We start from the raw sequence: 16,344 nt of genomic DNA on the forward strand, positions 1-16,344 counted from the left end.
TCTCTGTATAGGTCTGCCCCTCGTGGACTGACCAACCAATCTGGCAAGGACGACTGGTTATATCGCAATAGACATGAAGTCAACATTTGCACACTCATCCATTGCACATATCTGTGACACAACACATTCATTTATTGCGATCACTGCAAACACTCATCTTTAGTGCATGAAAAGTCGTTTTTGATGCCCGCATACTCTCCCACCAAACAATTACTAGATAACCTCGACCACACAGCACACTGTCCAGACATGGCGTACCAAGACCACGAGATAGACCCCACCGGGGACGCTTTCATGATCGTGGAGTCTCGCGCAAGCGAACTCTACCTATGGTTTGTCAAAGCCGGTGGGCGCCATCCGACTCCTATCTGTCCTGCAAAACCGGCACCTACTGATGGCTCCCAATCCCAGATCCCCAGAGCAAGCTCTGGTCCGAGCTGGTGGACATCTCAGAAGGAAGACGATCAAGCCAGCACCGCATCATCAACAGCGACACCAGTTCTCCCTCGACGAGCCCCTCTTCGTCTTCCAGATTGGACGCCCCAGCCTTGACCATGGCCTCTACATACTCCAGTCCCCACGACAGCAACGGCGAGTTAAGCGACCGCGAGCCGAGCCCCGGCCCCAAACAGCTCAGAGTGCGCGTCTCGTCGAAACACTTGGCCCTCGCGTCCAGCTATTTCGGCAGACTGCTCGCCAATTCCAAAACGGTACTTCTCCCCGACATGTGGGAAGAATTCCGCGGCGACATCACGCAGCCCCTGCTGCTCATCCTGCGCGCCATCCACGGCCAGAGCAGGAAGGTTCCCCGGTTCCTGGGCTTCGAGATGCTGTACAAGGTCGCATATCTGGCAGACTACTTCGGCTGCAGTGAAGCCGTTGAGATATTTGCTGATACCTGGATCCGTAATGCGGAGGACCTGCTCCCGATGAGCTACACTGTCGACGTGCCGCACTGGCTCTGTATCGCTTGGGTTCTTCGTCATAACGACCTCTTTACTGCTGTTACGTGTCTGGCTATCCGTGAGTCCAAGGCGCCTATATTTCGCTGTGATAATAGTCCTGTTCCGGAGGAGGTTTTCTGTGGGTCTCACTTTCAACATACCTATATACCCCCAATAGGTTTCCTTTATTAAAGCAGAGGGAGGAGTAAACTAACGCAAGGAAGACACCATCGCCAAAACCCGAGAGGAATACATGGAAGAGATCCTCACCTCCGTCTACGACTACATTGACGCCCTCTCGCTCGACGACTCCACCACCTGCTGTCCAGACTGCGCGTCGTTGATCCTCGGCTTGTTACTCCGCCAGCTCACGTCCCTCAAACTCTATCCCCAGCCTGACCCGCCGTACTTCACGCACAGCTTGAACGGTCTGCTCAAGTCGCTCCCGACGCTGGAACCACCGCGCTGCAGTGCCCACGTCCATAAGCTGAACGGATGTCACGGTCGCTGTGCCGTGTTGTTGCCTCGGACGGGGGAAGTGTTGCAGAAGATTGAGGCGAAGATGAAGGGCTTGGATTTGGAGGATTATGTGGATCTTGCTTGGGTGCCTCATGTTGGTTGATTGGTTGATTGCTTGGTTAATTGATTTGCTTGGTCTTGATATAGTGATGGTTTGGAGTGGGTGGGTTTATTTTTATGCCTTGGGTATGATTTTCTTTTTGACTGGCATTTTGTCATTCTTTTTGTCATTCTTTCTATCTTTTTTTTTTGTCTTTTTTTTATCTGTGTATTTTGGTGCAGAGGACTTATAACTAATGGATGTTTATTATTTTGAAGAGTGGTTAAGAGGGTTAAGAGGGTTAAGAAGAGTATTCGAAAGTGTATGTAGAAGAGTATCTACAAAACCCAGTATAGAAGCAGTATAGAAGGATAGAGTAGATCACATGTCACTCTTCCCCTTCGGCTCTTCTTCTTCAACTCACCAACTCACGTCAATCAACCAAATCAACAATCCAACCCCGAGTTCTGTGGAACCCTCTTCCTTGGTATCGACGTTACTCGACCTCATGCTGCATCGAGTCCCCATGACTTGTCTCAATTTCACCTGTCATTCAGTTGAACTAATCTCTCCCCGTGGCCACTCCTGCTGATTCGCCGTCTTAAACTCAATCCAGTCCAATCCCCAGAATACACCGACGATGATCAGATCATAAATGGGCTGTCCATAATATCACATTTATTTGGGGAATGTCACTAGGTATCCACGCCACGGGGTAGTGGTCGACGGTCTCCATCCCCTGACGATCTTGGCTGGAGAGGTGTTTAATGTCCGATGCCTCGCCGTATTCGAGGTAGGGATCGTCGTGGACTTTCTTCGAACCGAACTCGCTAAAATTGATGGGTTGATTTCTATTATAATCGCATCTGAACGCAGTTGTTGTCTTTGGGGTTGTGAATCAAAGTCCAGCTCATAGTCACCAGTCAGATTGGACCAAGGCTATCCATGATAGTGACAGCGACATTGGCATTCTGGCATCTGCGCATGACTGCCCATCATACTATCCCTACCTGCGGGGTTGGACCGTTGCATTCAGCTCAGATCCACTAACAACCACTAACCAATGATCGACACGTTCGTCTTCCCTTCCTGGCCGTCTAGTCTCTGCAGATTCCCCAACTCCCCATGGCCTCCTCCACTAACAGACCAAGGTCAACCCCTTACTATACCGGACACTTCCTAGCATTTGGGTAATTGATCCTCGCCAACTCTGTCCATGCCATGGCAGCATCCGGATTGCCTGGCTATGATCGGCTTCGCTCTGAGACCGGCCCGCTTGGCACGCGACTGGCCGCTACTATACTTCCCTGTATTCATTTCGTCTACTATCATAGTATCCTTGGCATGGTTAGTGCTACAGGACGGGTACATGCGTGGCTGACCCTTCGCAAGACCTCCTGATCGGGCTTCACACGAATTATCGTCCAGTCCGGATCGCAATCCCATGCCCCACTGGCCCCTGCAGCGGGCTACAGCCTAAACTTCTGTCATCCCCGGAACCTGGCTAGCTATATATCTAGCTCGGGTCACCCCACACTGGGGTGGGAAGATTGTTCTTCTTGCAAAATTTCTTTGCACTCTTGCACGAACTATCGCCATGGTGGCTCTCTCGCTATCACTGGCACTTGCGGCGTCGCTGGCCCCTTGGGCGCAAGCCTCGCCCACCACGAAACACCTGGAGGTCCGCGCTGATGACAAAGCCTACTCACCTCCGTACTATCCCGCCCCTAAGGGAGGATGGCTCTCCGACTGGGAGGATGCCTACGAGAAGGCGCACGAGCTGGTCAGCCAGATGACCCTGGCGGAGAAGGTGAACCTGACGACGGGTACGGGAATCTTCATGGGCCGCTGCAGCGGACAGACCGGGAGCGTATCGCGACTGGGCGTGCCTCAACTCTGCATCAACGACGGCCCGCTGGGCGTTCGCAACACCGACCTCGCCACGGCCTTCCCCGCCGGCATCACCGTCGGGGCAACCTTCGACAAGGAGCTCATGCACGAGCGGGGTGTCGCCATGGGAGAGGAGTCGCGCGGGAAGGGCGTCAACGTGCTGCTGGGCCCGTCGGTCGGGCCTATCGGCCGCAAGCCTCGAGGAGGCCGCAACTGGGAGGGCTTCGGCGCTGACCCAGTCCTTCAGGGTATTGCGGCCGCGCAGACCATCAAGGGCATGCAGAGCACTGGCGCCATCGCGTGTATCAAGCACTATATCGGTAACGAGCAGGAGATGCACCGCATGAGCAGCGTGGTCACCCAGGGCTACTCGTCCAACATCGACGACCGCACTCTGCACGAACTTTACCTGTGGCCGTTTGCCGAGAGCGTGAGAGCGGGCGTTGGCTCTCTCATGACCGCCTATAACGATGTAGGCTGGCCTAACTCTTAACTCTTAGACACGAGGGTCGATGCTAAACGTACTAGGTGAATCGGTCTTCCTGCAGCCAGAACAGCAAGCTCCTTAACGATATCCTCAAGGACGAATTGGGCTTCCAGGGCTTCGTCATGACCGATTGGCTGGGTCACTACGGCGGTGTCTCCTCCGCTCTGGCGGGTCTGGATATGAGCATGCCCGGTGATGGGTCGCTCCCGCTGTTCGGTACTAGCTACTGGGGCTCCGACATGTCTCGCTCTGTCTTGAATGGAACGGTCCCGCTCGATCGTCTGAATGATATGGTATGTTTCGGCCGCTAGGAACCTTGAAATCGTTATGGTGCTAATGTGCTGCATAGGTTACTCGCATTGTGGCGACGTGGTATCAGATGGGCCAGGACAAGGACTACCCCTTGCCCAACTTCTCCACCAACACCGCTGCCGATAAGGCTCTTCTCTACCCCGGGGCGGTCCTCTCCCCGATCGGCGTGGTCAACGAGCATGTCGATGTGCAGGGCAACCACAACGAGACGGCGAGGGCCGTGGCGCGTGATGCCATCACCCTGCTGAAGAACGAGGGCGAGACGCTGCCGCTGAAGAAGGACGACTCCCTGTACGTCTTTGGCACCGATGCGGGGTCCGACCCGCAAGGGCTGAACTCGTGTGCCGACAAGGGCTGCAACCGCGGTGTCCTGACCATGGGCTGGGGCAGCGGCACCGCCAAGCTGCCGTACCTCGTCACCCCCCAGGAGGCCATCGCCAACATCTCCTCCAAGGCCGAATTCCACATCACCGACTCCTTCCCCAAGGACGTCTCCCCCGGCCCCGATGACGTTGCCGTCGTTTTCATCAGCGCCGATGCGGGCGAGAACTTCATCATCGTCGACGGCAACCCTGGAGACCGCACCAAGGCGGACCTGAAGGCGTGGCACAAAGGTGACGAACTCGTCAAGGATGCCGCGGAGAAGTTCTCCACGGTCGTCGTCGTGGTCCACACCGTCGGCCCCATCCTCATGGAGGAGTGGATCGAGCTGCCGTCCGTCAAGGCTGTCCTCGTCGCCCACCTGCCCGGCCAGGAAGCCGGATGGTCGCTGACGGACGTCCTCTTCGGCGACTACAGCCCCAGCGGCCACATGCCGTACACCATCCCGCGCAGCGAGGACAACTACCCGGAGAGCGTGTCGCTGATCCAGCAGCCCTTCGGCCAGATCCAAGACGACTACACCGAGCGCCTGTACATCGACTACCGCCACTTCATGAAAGCCGACGTCACCCCGCGCTACCCCTTCGGCCACGGCCTCTCCTACACCACCTTCGACTACTCCAAGCCGAGCCTCTCCGTCGTGACCCCGCTCGACAGCGCCTACCCGCCAGCCCGGGGCCCCAAGGGCTCCACGCCCACCTACCCCGACACCAAGCCGGCCCCCTCCGAGGTCGCCTGGCCCAAGGACTTCCCCCGCATCACGCGCTACCTCTACCCCTACCTCGACAACCCCGAAGGCGCCGCCGCCAACTCCAGCAAGAAATACCCCTACCCAGAGGGTTACACCACGAAGCCCAAGCCGGGTCCCCGCGCGGGCGGCGGCGCCGGCGGCAACCCCGCCCTGTGGGACGTGGCCTACTCCGTGCAGGTGACGGTCACCAACTCGGGGAAGCGCCCGGGCCGCGCCGTGGCCCAGCTCTACGTCGAGCTGCCTACGGACCTCGGCGTCGACACGCCCTCCCGCCAGCTGCGCCAGTTCGAGAAGACTAAGACGCTGGCTCCTGGAGAGAGCGAGATCGTGACCCTTGAGGTCACCCGCAAGGACGTCAGCGTGTGGAACGCTATCGTGCAGGACTGGCAGGTGCCTGTTAACGGCGAGGGCGTTAACATCTACGTGGGAGAGAGTGTTGCCGATGAGCGCGTAGTGTGCAAGGTGGGGGATAAGTGCTCGACTTTGTAACTTCATTACCATTTTGATACCTAGTATGGACATAGTTATATAATTTCATAATTGTACCAAATAACATCGTTGATCTCACTCAGTCTTGCTGCCTATACTTCCCAGACCGTACTATGATATCAGAAAGTAAATCAGGCAGGCGGTGGCAGAATCCCCACCCTCCACTCGCCGAAGCGCATCGCATCGCATCGCATCCCGACTAGATTGATAATCCTCGCATCTCCATCTTCCGATCTCATCTTGCTTGCTTCTCGACCAGCACGGCTGGCTCGGTGCCGTCCAGGGAGCCAGCCAGACAACCAGATATAGACAGGATAGTACGTTGGTGTAGACCAACTCGTTGCCCAACATGCAAGGCTTTAGTGAGTCCCGCCCACGATAACTTCCGCCGATCGAACGGGGTACTAATATGCGATTGATTGCTTTAGATATGGGACGGTATGCAGTCTCCTACCTTTCCAACAGTCCCCATTAGAAAAAGAGATATCCGAAACAAATGCAAGAGAGAAATATCAGACTAACAAATGCAACATCAATATAGATACGTCCCCCCGGACCAAGAAGGCCTCACAAGCGGCAACAAGTTGCACAACAAGCACGCGCTCGGCGCCCGCGCACGCAACCTGCACAAAACGGGCTCCCTCACCGTGCGCTTCGAGATGCCCTTCGCGGTGTGGTGCACGACGTGCAAGCCGCATGAGACGCTCATCGGGCAGGGCGTGCGGTTCAACGCGGAGAAGAAGAAGATCGGCAATTACCACAGCACCCCGATTTACAGTTTCCGGATGCGGCACCCGCAGTGCGGCGGGTGGATTGAGATCCGCACGGATCCGCAGAATACGGCGTATGTTGTTGTTGAGGGGGGCGGAAGAGGGAGACTGGGGAGAATGCGGGGGAGGGTAGTGAGGGGTGGTGAGGGGGTTGGCGGAGATGGGGGAGAGGTTGAGGGCTGGGACTGGGGCTGATAATCGGGATCCGTTTGAGAGGGTGCAGGGGAAGGTGGATGATAAGAAGGCTGGGGAGGCGGAGAGGGGGAGGGTGGAGGAGCTTTATTGGGGGCGGGAGAGGGATTGGGCGGATCCTTATGCTGTGTCGAGGAGGGTGAGGAAGGGTTTCCGCGCGGAGAGGAAGAGCTTGGAGGTTAGGGCGAGGGAGAGGAGTGCGTTGGCGGAGAAGATGAGTTTGGGGTTTGAGGTTGTTGATGAGAGTGAGGGGGATCGGGTGCGTGCTGGGTTGGTGGATTTTGCGCCGTCTGCCTCCTCCGCTGGTGGGGTGCGGTCGAAACCGCTGTTTGATCAGCGGCCTGTGTCGTCGTCTTCGTCATCTGGAGCTAATTCGCCGCGTCTTGGAAGATCGAAGGATAAACGCGCCAGGAGCAGGACACAGCTGCAGAGCGAGCTGACGGGGAATACGCGCGCCGCGGTAGATCCGTTCCTGGCGACGGATGACAGCGAGTGGCGGCCGGAGATCAAACGACGGAAACCGAACCATACGAGTCGACTAGCTGCGACGAATACCGCTACGAGTCCTGGTGCGCAAACAGATGCAGAGGCAGAACAGCGCGCGTCAGGGTCCGATAATACGGACAAGGATGCGTCTGGGGAGAAGCAGGCGGGTCCTGTGGCGTTGGTGGATTATGCGTCGGATTCGCAGTGACTTTCTTTTCCTTTCATGTTCCTCTTGGACTCCTTTTGGATTGCATTTGGTGTACTATTAGGCGTTTACATCATGATACCCCCGTTTCTGTTAGATTCACATATCTAGTTGCTGCATCTCTTGCGTGTGGAGGCTGCATTATTAGGGCTCTTGTTCGTGTTATAGGTGGTGGTAGGTAGGTAGTAGGTAGGTAGTAGGTATATGCAATGCGCCTCGGAGCCCCTTTCGGTATATCTCACCAAGGAGCCTTGGTCACCACATCCGGTCTATCATCAGGGCTTGGACCCGGCGACGGGGAACTAGACCATGGAGCGCGAGTGGGCGCCATTGGTCCAGGCGGTAATCGAGACGTGTCTGTTAGCGAAGTCGGCATTGGTGCTCTGGACGAGGGGACTGCCGGTCCTCGAGCGGCGGCCCAGGGCGCGGTGGTCCCGCCTGGAGGCGGCGCTGTTGTTGGCCCTGTCGCCGACGCCCACGGTGCTTTGGTGCCTGGTCCTGCAGCTGCGGGGGCGCTCGGTCGAGGCTGGGACGTAGACGAGGTGTGTGCTGATTGCGGTGGGGGGATTGTGTTGGGGTCGCGGTCCCAGCTGAAGAGGGAGCCGAAGGGGAAGTGTTGCACGACGGGGAATTTGGAGAGGACTTCGGCGTTGTACATTTTGATCATGCCCTGGGATTTATTAACCATCTATAATAAAAAAAAAGGGTTAGGGAGGGAGTAGAAAAGACATACTTTGTTGATTTTGGCCCAGCCGGTGCGGATGCCTGATATGTCGAAGAGCATGGGGCTGTGTTCCCAGAAGGGGCCCTTTTTGACGTCGTAGATGAATCCCACGGCGGAGAAGTATAGGTTTGTGATGCGTTCTCTCGCGACGATGTTCGCTTTGGCTACACCGCTGGGATCGGGTGCGTCTGGTAAGGAGCCTTCCTCTGGGACGCGGTCGGATTCGGAGATGGCGGGGGCGAGCTGGGCGGAGCCGAAGATGTATGGGATGAAGGAGTGGTCGTCGAGACCCCAGACGCCGTGGGAGCCTGCTGGTTCGAGGGTGTAGGATTTGATGATGGTGCGTACCAGTTCAAAGTATCTAGATGGTCAGTACTTTCTTTACCAAGGGGGATATATCAGAGGGGACGAACGGCTGCATCACTCCCAGGACAATCTCCCTCTCCTCGACCCCAGGACCACTCTTCGGAAACCCATTCAGCTTCCAGATGCAACCCAGAAACGCCAGAAAGCTCAACTCGTGTCCCGTCCCATAGTCCAGACGTTGCGGGCTACCCCAGCTGCCCAGAAAGTACGCCTTCAGCTCCTCCTCCGCGGTAGGACCCTCGGGGTCCAACGCAGAACGCATATGCAGCATTTCCCCCGACAGACATTCCTCCAGCAGGTCCGTCGCCCGGCTCTCCACGATCTGATACCACTTGCGAAAACTGACATTGCCGAAACGACGCGGACCGGTGTCGGGTGGGACTTCAGACAGGGTCCCCTCCAGCTTGGATAGTAGCAGCTGCAGCTGTCGGACGGGAGCGGAGAACCCCACGGCGTCCGAGTTCAGCGGCCACGCCTGGACGCTGCCGTCTGGGAGCTTGCGAGGGAGCATCGACCGATTCAATTGCAGTAGAAATGTCATTAGATCGACGTAGGCGCGCGAGCAGAGAAAGTCGGACACGTCGGGGTGTTCGTGGATTCGCTTGGTAGGCTTGATGAATCGGTGCCCCTCGGCGTCGGCGGGAGCGAGGGGGAGGAGAACGCGGACTGGATTGTCCGTGGCCATTTTGTATTATAGTATTCGAGTAATTAGTATTCAGTAGAGAAAAGATTGAATAATCCCGATCTGTGAAAAAGTTGTAGAACAGAGAAAGAGGGAAGATGAAAAGGATCGAGTATAGAATGATGACGCTGCTATCGATAAGCCCGATCACGGGAGCGGATCTTCTCCGCTTTAGCCTGAGCTCTTTCTTTCTCTTTCTCTCTGTTTGTTTATGTGAATTCCACCCCATTGACCGGCTGGTGCCCGGGTCTGGCTATTGAGTCTTTCATACTATCTACGTGGGTATTAACTTTTCAATCTAATCAAAATGGCTCGCAGAAACCGCAGTTTCAGAGCTTCCGGACGCGCGCTCGATATCCTCAACAGCATCAACAATCCCAGCACCAGCCGCAAACAACGCGACCAGCCCGTCCGAAGTTCCCGCCGCGCGACGCATGGGGGAGAGAGTCAAGACGTCCCTAAAAATCGGGACGATATCTGGCAGATTCCTGTGTCGCCGGAAGTTCGCACGCCTTCCCCTCCGGCCTCCAGGCACACACCACCGCAGACCCTACACATACCCGAAGCAGAACCCACACCGCGGCGATCGAGGCGGCTTCAACACGAGACGCCGGAGAACTCGTCGCCGCTGCGAGATCCGTTGCGGCAACAAGAGCAGACGCCTGATGTGGAAGAGCCGGAGCCAGAGGCGGAGCCGGAGTCGGAGTCGGAGTCGGAATGGGTATCAGATGGAGGAGGCTCTGAAGGAAGCGAGGAAGTGAGCCAGGAGCCGTTGGAGGAATACAGTGAGGGCGATGAGGCACCAGATGGACAACAAGCGGTGGCACACGAGACAGCGACGAAGAAAAGGAAGACCGCTGCGATGGAAAGCCCGCGAGAGGATGGAGAACCGCAGAATACGCACGATCGGGATCAGCCGGCAAGAGACCAGCAGGCCAACGCCCCTTCACCCCATCGCGGCAACCCTGACAATCTGTCTAGTCCCACATCCCGTCGTCAGCGGCGCCGGGTTCGGTCTCCTTCGCGCGTACGAATAGAGATCCCTCCGCGCGCGTCGTCGCCTGCGCAACCCGAGCCATCTCCGGATTCCCATGACCAGACCCAAACGACCGATCGGGCCCTGGAGGTTGCGCCTGAGCCGGTCAAGGAGATCTGGTTTGACCAAGCGCAACATCTGGGGGGCCAAGAGGATAATTGGAGGACACTGACCGCCGCGGTGAGGACGCTGCGGAAAACCAAGGTGCCATCCGTGGAGCACTACCTGGGAGATGTCAAGGGTGCCGTCGACTTCTTCCAAAATAGTTACAAGCGCACTGTCATTACGCCGCTCCGGGAAGGCGATGCGCCCGCGTCCGAGAGCGCGGCGCAGTTCGACGATCTCCTCGCCGTGATCCAACAGGAAGGGGACCAGGTCATGGACGTCATCTACGAGCTGACGGAACCCGCACAGCGTCGGGACCTTCTTGATGGGTTTGGAGCCCGAGCGATCGACTGGGCCTACAAGGTGGTGAAGCAATGCTTCCGAGCCTACTATATTGCGGGGGGACGGTATCCGGCGGCGCGAAGACATTTCCGTCGGGCGTTGGCCCTGCTCTCCTGGTTCTGTCGACGGCTGGGCTCGTTGGCGGGTCGGATGCAGATGGAGACGCGACAGAAGGAGCTGCGACGGTTGGAAAAGTCGCTGGCCAAACTCCAAGCGGCGTTGGAGTCGCGGGCGTTGGAACCGGAGGCCCGGGAGGCCCGGGAGGCCCTCGAGGGCCCCGGGGCCCCCGTCGGAGGGGGCACACTCCGCGATCTGGTTTTCCCTTATGGTCGCAAGCCGTGGACGAACGACGAAGGGCAGGCTTTACTGGATGGTCTGCAGCGATACCAAGGTATGTCCCCGCTCCGCCTTTCTTCTCTCATAGCGCCCATCTGACCGATGTCAGGCCCAGATCGATACTATCGGATCCTCACCCAGTCGGGTCGACGACTCCTCGGTCGCACCGCGTTGGAACTGCGGGAACAAGCGTGCCAATTACGGGATCGCATCCTGACGCAGCACGACCATGAGCTCCACAGCATGGAGGGACAACGGAAATGGCGATGGCTCCTGAGTGTGCGTGAGGAGTGAGAGTGGTTGAATTGATGGTGATCGAGATACCCAGTTCTATTTTTGTATTATTCCTACTATCGTATTCCAACTACTGCAGTACTACTACAGCTCCACGAACCATGGGTCGAACAAGTGGAGCCCTGGAACGAGGGTTTCAGGAGACCACAACAAACAATGACTGAAATTCGGGGATTCAGTGGTTTCAGGTGAGATGTATAGAAAAGAAATCAATATATATAATCTAGAGGTGTATAGGGTGTATAATATCGAAGTAATCGATAGATCACCCGGCGTGCCTGAGGTGTCCCTTCCACTAGTCTCTCCTCCTCTTCTTCTTCCTCCTGTCTTTCTTTCTCTCTTTCTCTCTTTCTCTCTCCTCTTCTCCTCTTCTCTCACTTCATCTCTTCTTCTCTCTCTCCAACCATCTACTTCTCTCTTCTGTTTCTTCGGTTCTCCCCTTCTCTCTCTATTACTGTATTTAATATTTCATTCCTCTTTTCTCTTTCATCTTAATTGCCCCTCCATTGCCCTCCTGATCGGCATTCCCCCGGAATCACACGACACTACCCCTGCAGGTACCTATCACCCTCCACTCTAGCACCCCCTCTAGTACCCCCTCTCCATACACAGCGTCGCAGTCAGTTCGTATCGCGAGACGGACAGGTCATCTTCAACGGCAGACAGAATACTTCCAGACACAAGACACAAGACAATCGTGAGAGGAAGCGTGTGTTGACAACCCCGGTGGATCTCGGCCGTCCCGAAAAGGAGAACAGTCTCCATCGCAGCTGCCTCTGGCGGCCGATCGTCATTCTGCTTTCCGACTCCAGGCCAGCTCAGCGTCTTCGCCGGTTCCCTTCTCTCTCTCTCTCCGATTCTCTCGTCCCCTCTTCTCTGCCAATGACCTGATTGTCCGTCCGCACGCCGACACACTCACCCTTCTCGCGGTATTGAACCGAACGCGACGTTGTCTCTTTTTCTCTGTCTCGTTTCTTTTTCTTCTTTGGGTTCCCCCAGACTAACGGGAATCTCCTTTTCGCTAGATTCCTGCTGAAGAATCCCCTCCCCCGATTCGTCAGTCCCTGACTCTTCTGACTCTCTCTCTCTCTCCCCCCCCCCTCTTCTACAAATACAAGATGGCTTCGACGGAAGAGCCCATCCCAGCCGCCGCCCCTGCGGAGGTCCCTGCGGAGGTCCCTGCCGTGGAAGTTCCCCCCACGGAGGCGCCCGCCCCGACCGAGGCTCCCACCGAGGCGCCCGCCGAGGTCGACTCGGACACCGCTCCCCCGGCCACCCCCGTCGACTCGACCGTCCTCTCCGGCAGTGAAGAGCCCGTCACCAGCCCGGACGCCACCAAGGACAAGGAAAATGTCAAGTCCTCCCCCGCCAAATCCACCACGGCCACCAAGCGTCCCGTGTCCGGTACGACGGCGACGAAGCGGCCCAGCTCCATCTCGAGCACCTCCAAGACCGCCACGGCCCGCACCTCCACCACCGGCGGCACCCTGAGCCGCCCTCCCACCCGGCCGTCCACCACCTCCACCACGAGCTCGACTCGCCGCCCGCTCAGCACCTCGACCACCGCCTCCCACCGGTCGCGCGCTTCGGTCAGCAGCTCCGCCGATGAGAAGGCCCGCTCCATTGCCAGCTCCGGCGACGAGAAGCGGGGCATCGCCGGCACCGCCAAGCGCATGTCGCTCGCCGGCACCGCCAGCACCCGCCCGTCCACCCGGCCCAGCACCAGCACCGTCGATCGCCGGTCCAGTGTCGCCGCCTCCTCCACCGCCGAGAAGCGGTCGTCCGTCGCCCGGGCCCCGTCCACCGCGACCCGCCCCGCCGCGCGCACGTCCACTGCCGGTACCACCGCCCGCCCGCGACCTCCACCACGGCTGCGCGGACGAGCACCACCACCCGGCCAACCACCACTGCCACCAGGCGGCCCGCCACCGCGGCCCGGAGTGCCGAGGACGAGGAGAAACTGCAGACGCTCCAAGCGAAACTCACCGAAAGCGAGGCCACTGTGTCCGGTCTCAAGACCGAGTTGGACGAGGTGAACCAGCGCCTCACGCAACTGTCGCTCTCCGGCGAGTCCGCCGCCGACGCCAAGGGCGGCGAGGCGGCGACCCAGGAACTCCAGGAGCAGCATGCCGCGGCTCTCCAGGAATTGACGGCCCGTCACACCGAGCAGCTGCAGGCCATCCAGGCCCAGCTCGAGGCCGCCGAGGCGGCGCGCAAAGACGTCGAGGAGAAGGCCGCCCGGGATTTGGACGAGGCCGCGAAAGCGGCCGCCGCCCAGGGCGACGACCAGGCCGCGGCGGCCCTCGAGGAGCTGAAGCAGACCCACCAGACGCAGCTCGACTCCCTCCAGCAGCAACTGGCCGGGCTCGCCGAGGAATTGGAGTCCCAGAAGCAGCGCAACGAGGCCGCCGCCAAGGGATTCGAGGAGGACAAGGCGCAGGCGCTGGATGACCTGGAGAGCGAGCTCAAGGGTCGGGACCAGGTGATCAAGGATCTCAACGTCGAGATGGATAAGCTCCACCACGCCAAGGAGCAGGAATCCGAGGCCGCCCAGCAGGCCGCCCAGCAGTCCGTGGCCGCCCTCGAGGAGAAGGTCGCCGGGCTCGAGTCGCAGCTGGCGGCGGCTCACGCAGCGTCCACCGGCACTGAAGACTCGGCCGCGCTCCTGGCCGGCAAGGAGCAGGAAGTCGCCGACCTGAAGCAGGCGGCCGAGAAGGCGCAAGCCGAGCTCCAGGAGGCCCGCGACGCGGCCGGCAAGGAGCTCGACCAGAAGATCCAGGAACTGAACGCCGCCCACGACGCCGCCGTCGCCACGCTGAAGGCGGAGCAGGAGGCGGCGGTCGCGGCCGCGGCTGCGTCCCACGCCGAGGAACTGGCCACGGCCAAGGACGCGGCGGCCTCGGCGGAGTCGGCCGGAACCTCGCACGCGCAACAGCTGCAGGAGCTCCGGGACGCGCTGGATGCGGCCGAGGCCCACGCTGCCGAGGGCCGCGACGAGGCCCTCGCCGAGCTTCAGGCGACGCACCGCGCGGAGCTGGAGTCGCTGCAGCAGAAGCTGGACGCGTCCGAGCAGTCCGCGCAGCAGGTTGGGGAGGACCGGGCCCACGAGGCCGAGGCCGTGGCTGTGCAGGAGATCGAGTCGCTCAAGGAGAAGGTGGGCGCCTTGGAGTCGCAGCTGTCGGCCGATCGGAGCGAGATGAAGACCTTCGAGTCGGAAATCCAGAGCAAGCAGGCTGAGGCCGAGGCCCTCCAGCAGAGCCTCGTCGCCTTTGAGGCCCAGACCCAGGCCAGGGATGCCGAGCAGGCCAGTCAGCGCAAGGCCCTGGAGGACCAGGTCGCCGCAGCCGAGCAGGCCCTCGAGGCTCAGCGGGCGGACGCTGCGACCGCGGCGGAGCGACACGCCCAGGCGCTCGACACGCTCAAGGCCGAGCATGCCTCGGCGCTGGCGCAGGCACAGACGGCGGCCGCGGGCGCCGACGACGCGCACGCCCTGCAGGAACTCCAGGCCAAGTACGATGAGCTGCTGGCGACGAACCAGCGCCTGGAGTCGAGCCACGCGGAGGCGGTCCAGGCCCTCGCGGCGGAGCTCCAGTCGACCCGCGAGCGCCACGCTGCGGAGATCGCCACCCACACCGAGTCCCGGGACCAGGCTGTCGCCGATCTCCAGAAGGAGTTTGCGGAGACCAAGGCCCAGCTGGAGGCCGAGCTGACCACGTCCCGCACGTCCCGCACCTCCGAGGCCGACGCCGAACACAGCCAGGCGATCGAGGCGATCCTCAGCACCCAGGACGCGAAGCTCTCGGGCCTGCGGGCGGAGCTGGAGGAGGCCCACGCGGCCAAGCTCGACGAACTGCGGCAGTCGCACGAGGCGGCCCTGGCGGCGGTCCACAGCCAGCTGGCAGAAGCACAGACGGCGGCCGTGCCGGATAACTCGGCCGTGGACGGACTGACGGCCACCGTGGCGGAGCTGGAGCAGAAGCTCGCCGCAGCGGAGCAGGCGGCCGTCGCGGCGCGGGAAGAGCAGGCCAGCCAGCACCACACGGCCCTGAGCCAGCTGGAGGCCGAGAAGGCCGAATGGGCGCAGAAGCACGAGGCGGCGGCCGCGCGGGTGGCGGAACTGGAGCAGTCGGTGGCGGCGTCGGCGGACCGGCCGTCGGACCTGGCGGCGCTCCAGCAGCAGCTCAGCGCGTCGCAGGAGCAACTAGACCAGGTGAAGGGCAAGCACGAGCAGGCGACGGGGGCGCTGGACCAGCTCCAGGCGCAGAACAAGACGCTGAGCGACAAGCTGTCGGAAGGCGAGCGGGATCTCAACGACCAGATCGACAAGAACATGTCGCTGCTGAACCAGCTGGGCGAGGTGGACTCGGCGATCGCGAGCAGCCGCAAGCGCGTGCGCGAGCTGGAGGCGGACCTCGAGGCGCTGCGGGCGGTGCAGGGCGAGGGTAAAGATCCGTCGGTGGGGTTGGAGGGCAGCCGATGGGCGTCCGAGGACGAGAAGAAGGCGACGACGGGCGGAGAGGCGGGCAGTCCGGCCGGAGAAGGTGAGGATCTTGGTTCATCTATCGAGGGAACGGTGGGCACTCCCCGTCAATCCAATCCTGGCTTTTTTTCCTTTTCCTCGATCTGGGACCGTTCTCTTGACCAGCGAGCCCATGGCTGACCGGAGTTTTCCTCTCTCCTTATCAGATGGCCAGCATTCAGGAGCAGCTTAAGCATATTCGCTCGGCCAACGATGATTGGTATGATGAGCACCGACGGTACGTTTTCTTTCCCTTTTCTCTTTTTTTCTTTGGGTCTGTTTCTAGTAAGTTGTACTCAATGGCTGACGGATGGAAACAGGTTGATTGGCGAGCTCACGCAGCTGTCCCAACGCGGGACTCCCCACATGCGGAGTCAGACGTCGACGCCAGGGCTCGAGCGGGTGCTCTCCAGCGCGGAAGTGAAGACGCGACCGGAGTAAGGGGGGTGATGCAACCGGTGGGGCTGGAGGAGT

The 16,344-nt window shown here is 59.7% G+C and overlaps 6 protein-coding genes across 6 annotated transcripts; 5 read left to right on the forward strand and 1 right to left on the reverse strand.

Moving 5' to 3' along the window:
* Positions 1–554: 554 nt before the first annotated feature.
* Positions 555–1,824, forward strand: P168DRAFT_345612 (uncharacterized protein; the record flags this gene model as incomplete). The annotated part of the gene is made up of 2 exons (XM_024841868.1): positions 555–1,023; positions 1,169–1,824. 2 exons carry the CDS (start codon positions 555–557, stop codon positions 1,564–1,566), a joined length of 867 nt encoding a protein of 288 aa, XP_024691666.1. The 3' UTR covers positions 1,567–1,824.
* Positions 1,825–3,100: 1,276 nt separating this feature from the next.
* P168DRAFT_238677 (beta-glucosidase) lies at positions 3,101–5,813 on the forward strand (the record flags this gene model as incomplete). The annotated part of the gene is made up of 3 exons (XM_024833624.1): positions 3,101–3,865; positions 3,922–4,173; positions 4,230–5,813. 3 exons carry the CDS (start codon positions 3,101–3,103, stop codon positions 5,811–5,813), a joined length of 2,601 nt encoding a protein of 866 aa, XP_024691667.1.
* Positions 5,814–6,337: 524 nt separating this feature from the next.
* P168DRAFT_238641 (Saf4/Yju2 family protein) lies at positions 6,338–7,469 on the forward strand (the record flags this gene model as incomplete). The annotated part of the gene is made up of 2 exons (XM_024833622.1): positions 6,338–6,712; positions 6,744–7,469. 2 exons carry the CDS (start codon positions 6,338–6,340, stop codon positions 7,467–7,469), a joined length of 1,101 nt encoding a protein of 366 aa, XP_024691668.1.
* Positions 7,470–7,704: 235 nt separating this feature from the next.
* Positions 7,705–9,241, reverse strand: P168DRAFT_238757 (phosphotyrosyl phosphatase activator; the record flags this gene model as incomplete). The annotated part of the gene is made up of 3 exons (XM_024833629.1): positions 7,705–8,136; positions 8,200–8,551; positions 8,604–9,241. The coding sequence occupies 3 exons, from the start codon at positions 9,239–9,241 to the stop codon at positions 7,705–7,707; spliced, it is 1,422 nt and encodes a 473-aa protein (XP_024691669.1).
* A 304-nt stretch (positions 9,242–9,545) lies between these two features.
* P168DRAFT_328159 (uncharacterized protein) lies at positions 9,546–11,552 on the forward strand (the record flags this gene model as incomplete). Its single annotated transcript, XM_024841326.1, has 2 exons — positions 9,546–11,112; positions 11,167–11,552. The coding sequence occupies 2 exons, from the start codon at positions 9,546–9,548 to the stop codon at positions 11,349–11,351; spliced, it is 1,752 nt and encodes a 583-aa protein (XP_024691670.1). The 3' UTR covers positions 11,352–11,552.
* Positions 11,553–12,469: 917 nt separating this feature from the next.
* On the forward strand, positions 12,470–16,311 carry P168DRAFT_319621 (M protein repeat protein; the record flags this gene model as incomplete). Its single annotated transcript, XM_024840295.1, has 4 exons — positions 12,470–13,179; positions 13,269–15,924; positions 16,038–16,108; positions 16,191–16,311. The coding sequence occupies 4 exons, from the start codon at positions 12,470–12,472 to the stop codon at positions 16,309–16,311; spliced, it is 3,558 nt and encodes a 1,185-aa protein (XP_024691671.1).
* Between the last annotated feature and the right edge of the window lie 33 nt (positions 16,312–16,344).

Source organism: Aspergillus campestris (assembly GCF_002847485.1).
Source record: "Aspergillus campestris IBT 28561 chromosome Unknown P168scaffold_8, whole genome shotgun sequence".
NCBI lineage: Eukaryota > Fungi > Ascomycota > Eurotiomycetes > Eurotiales > Aspergillaceae > Aspergillus > Aspergillus campestris.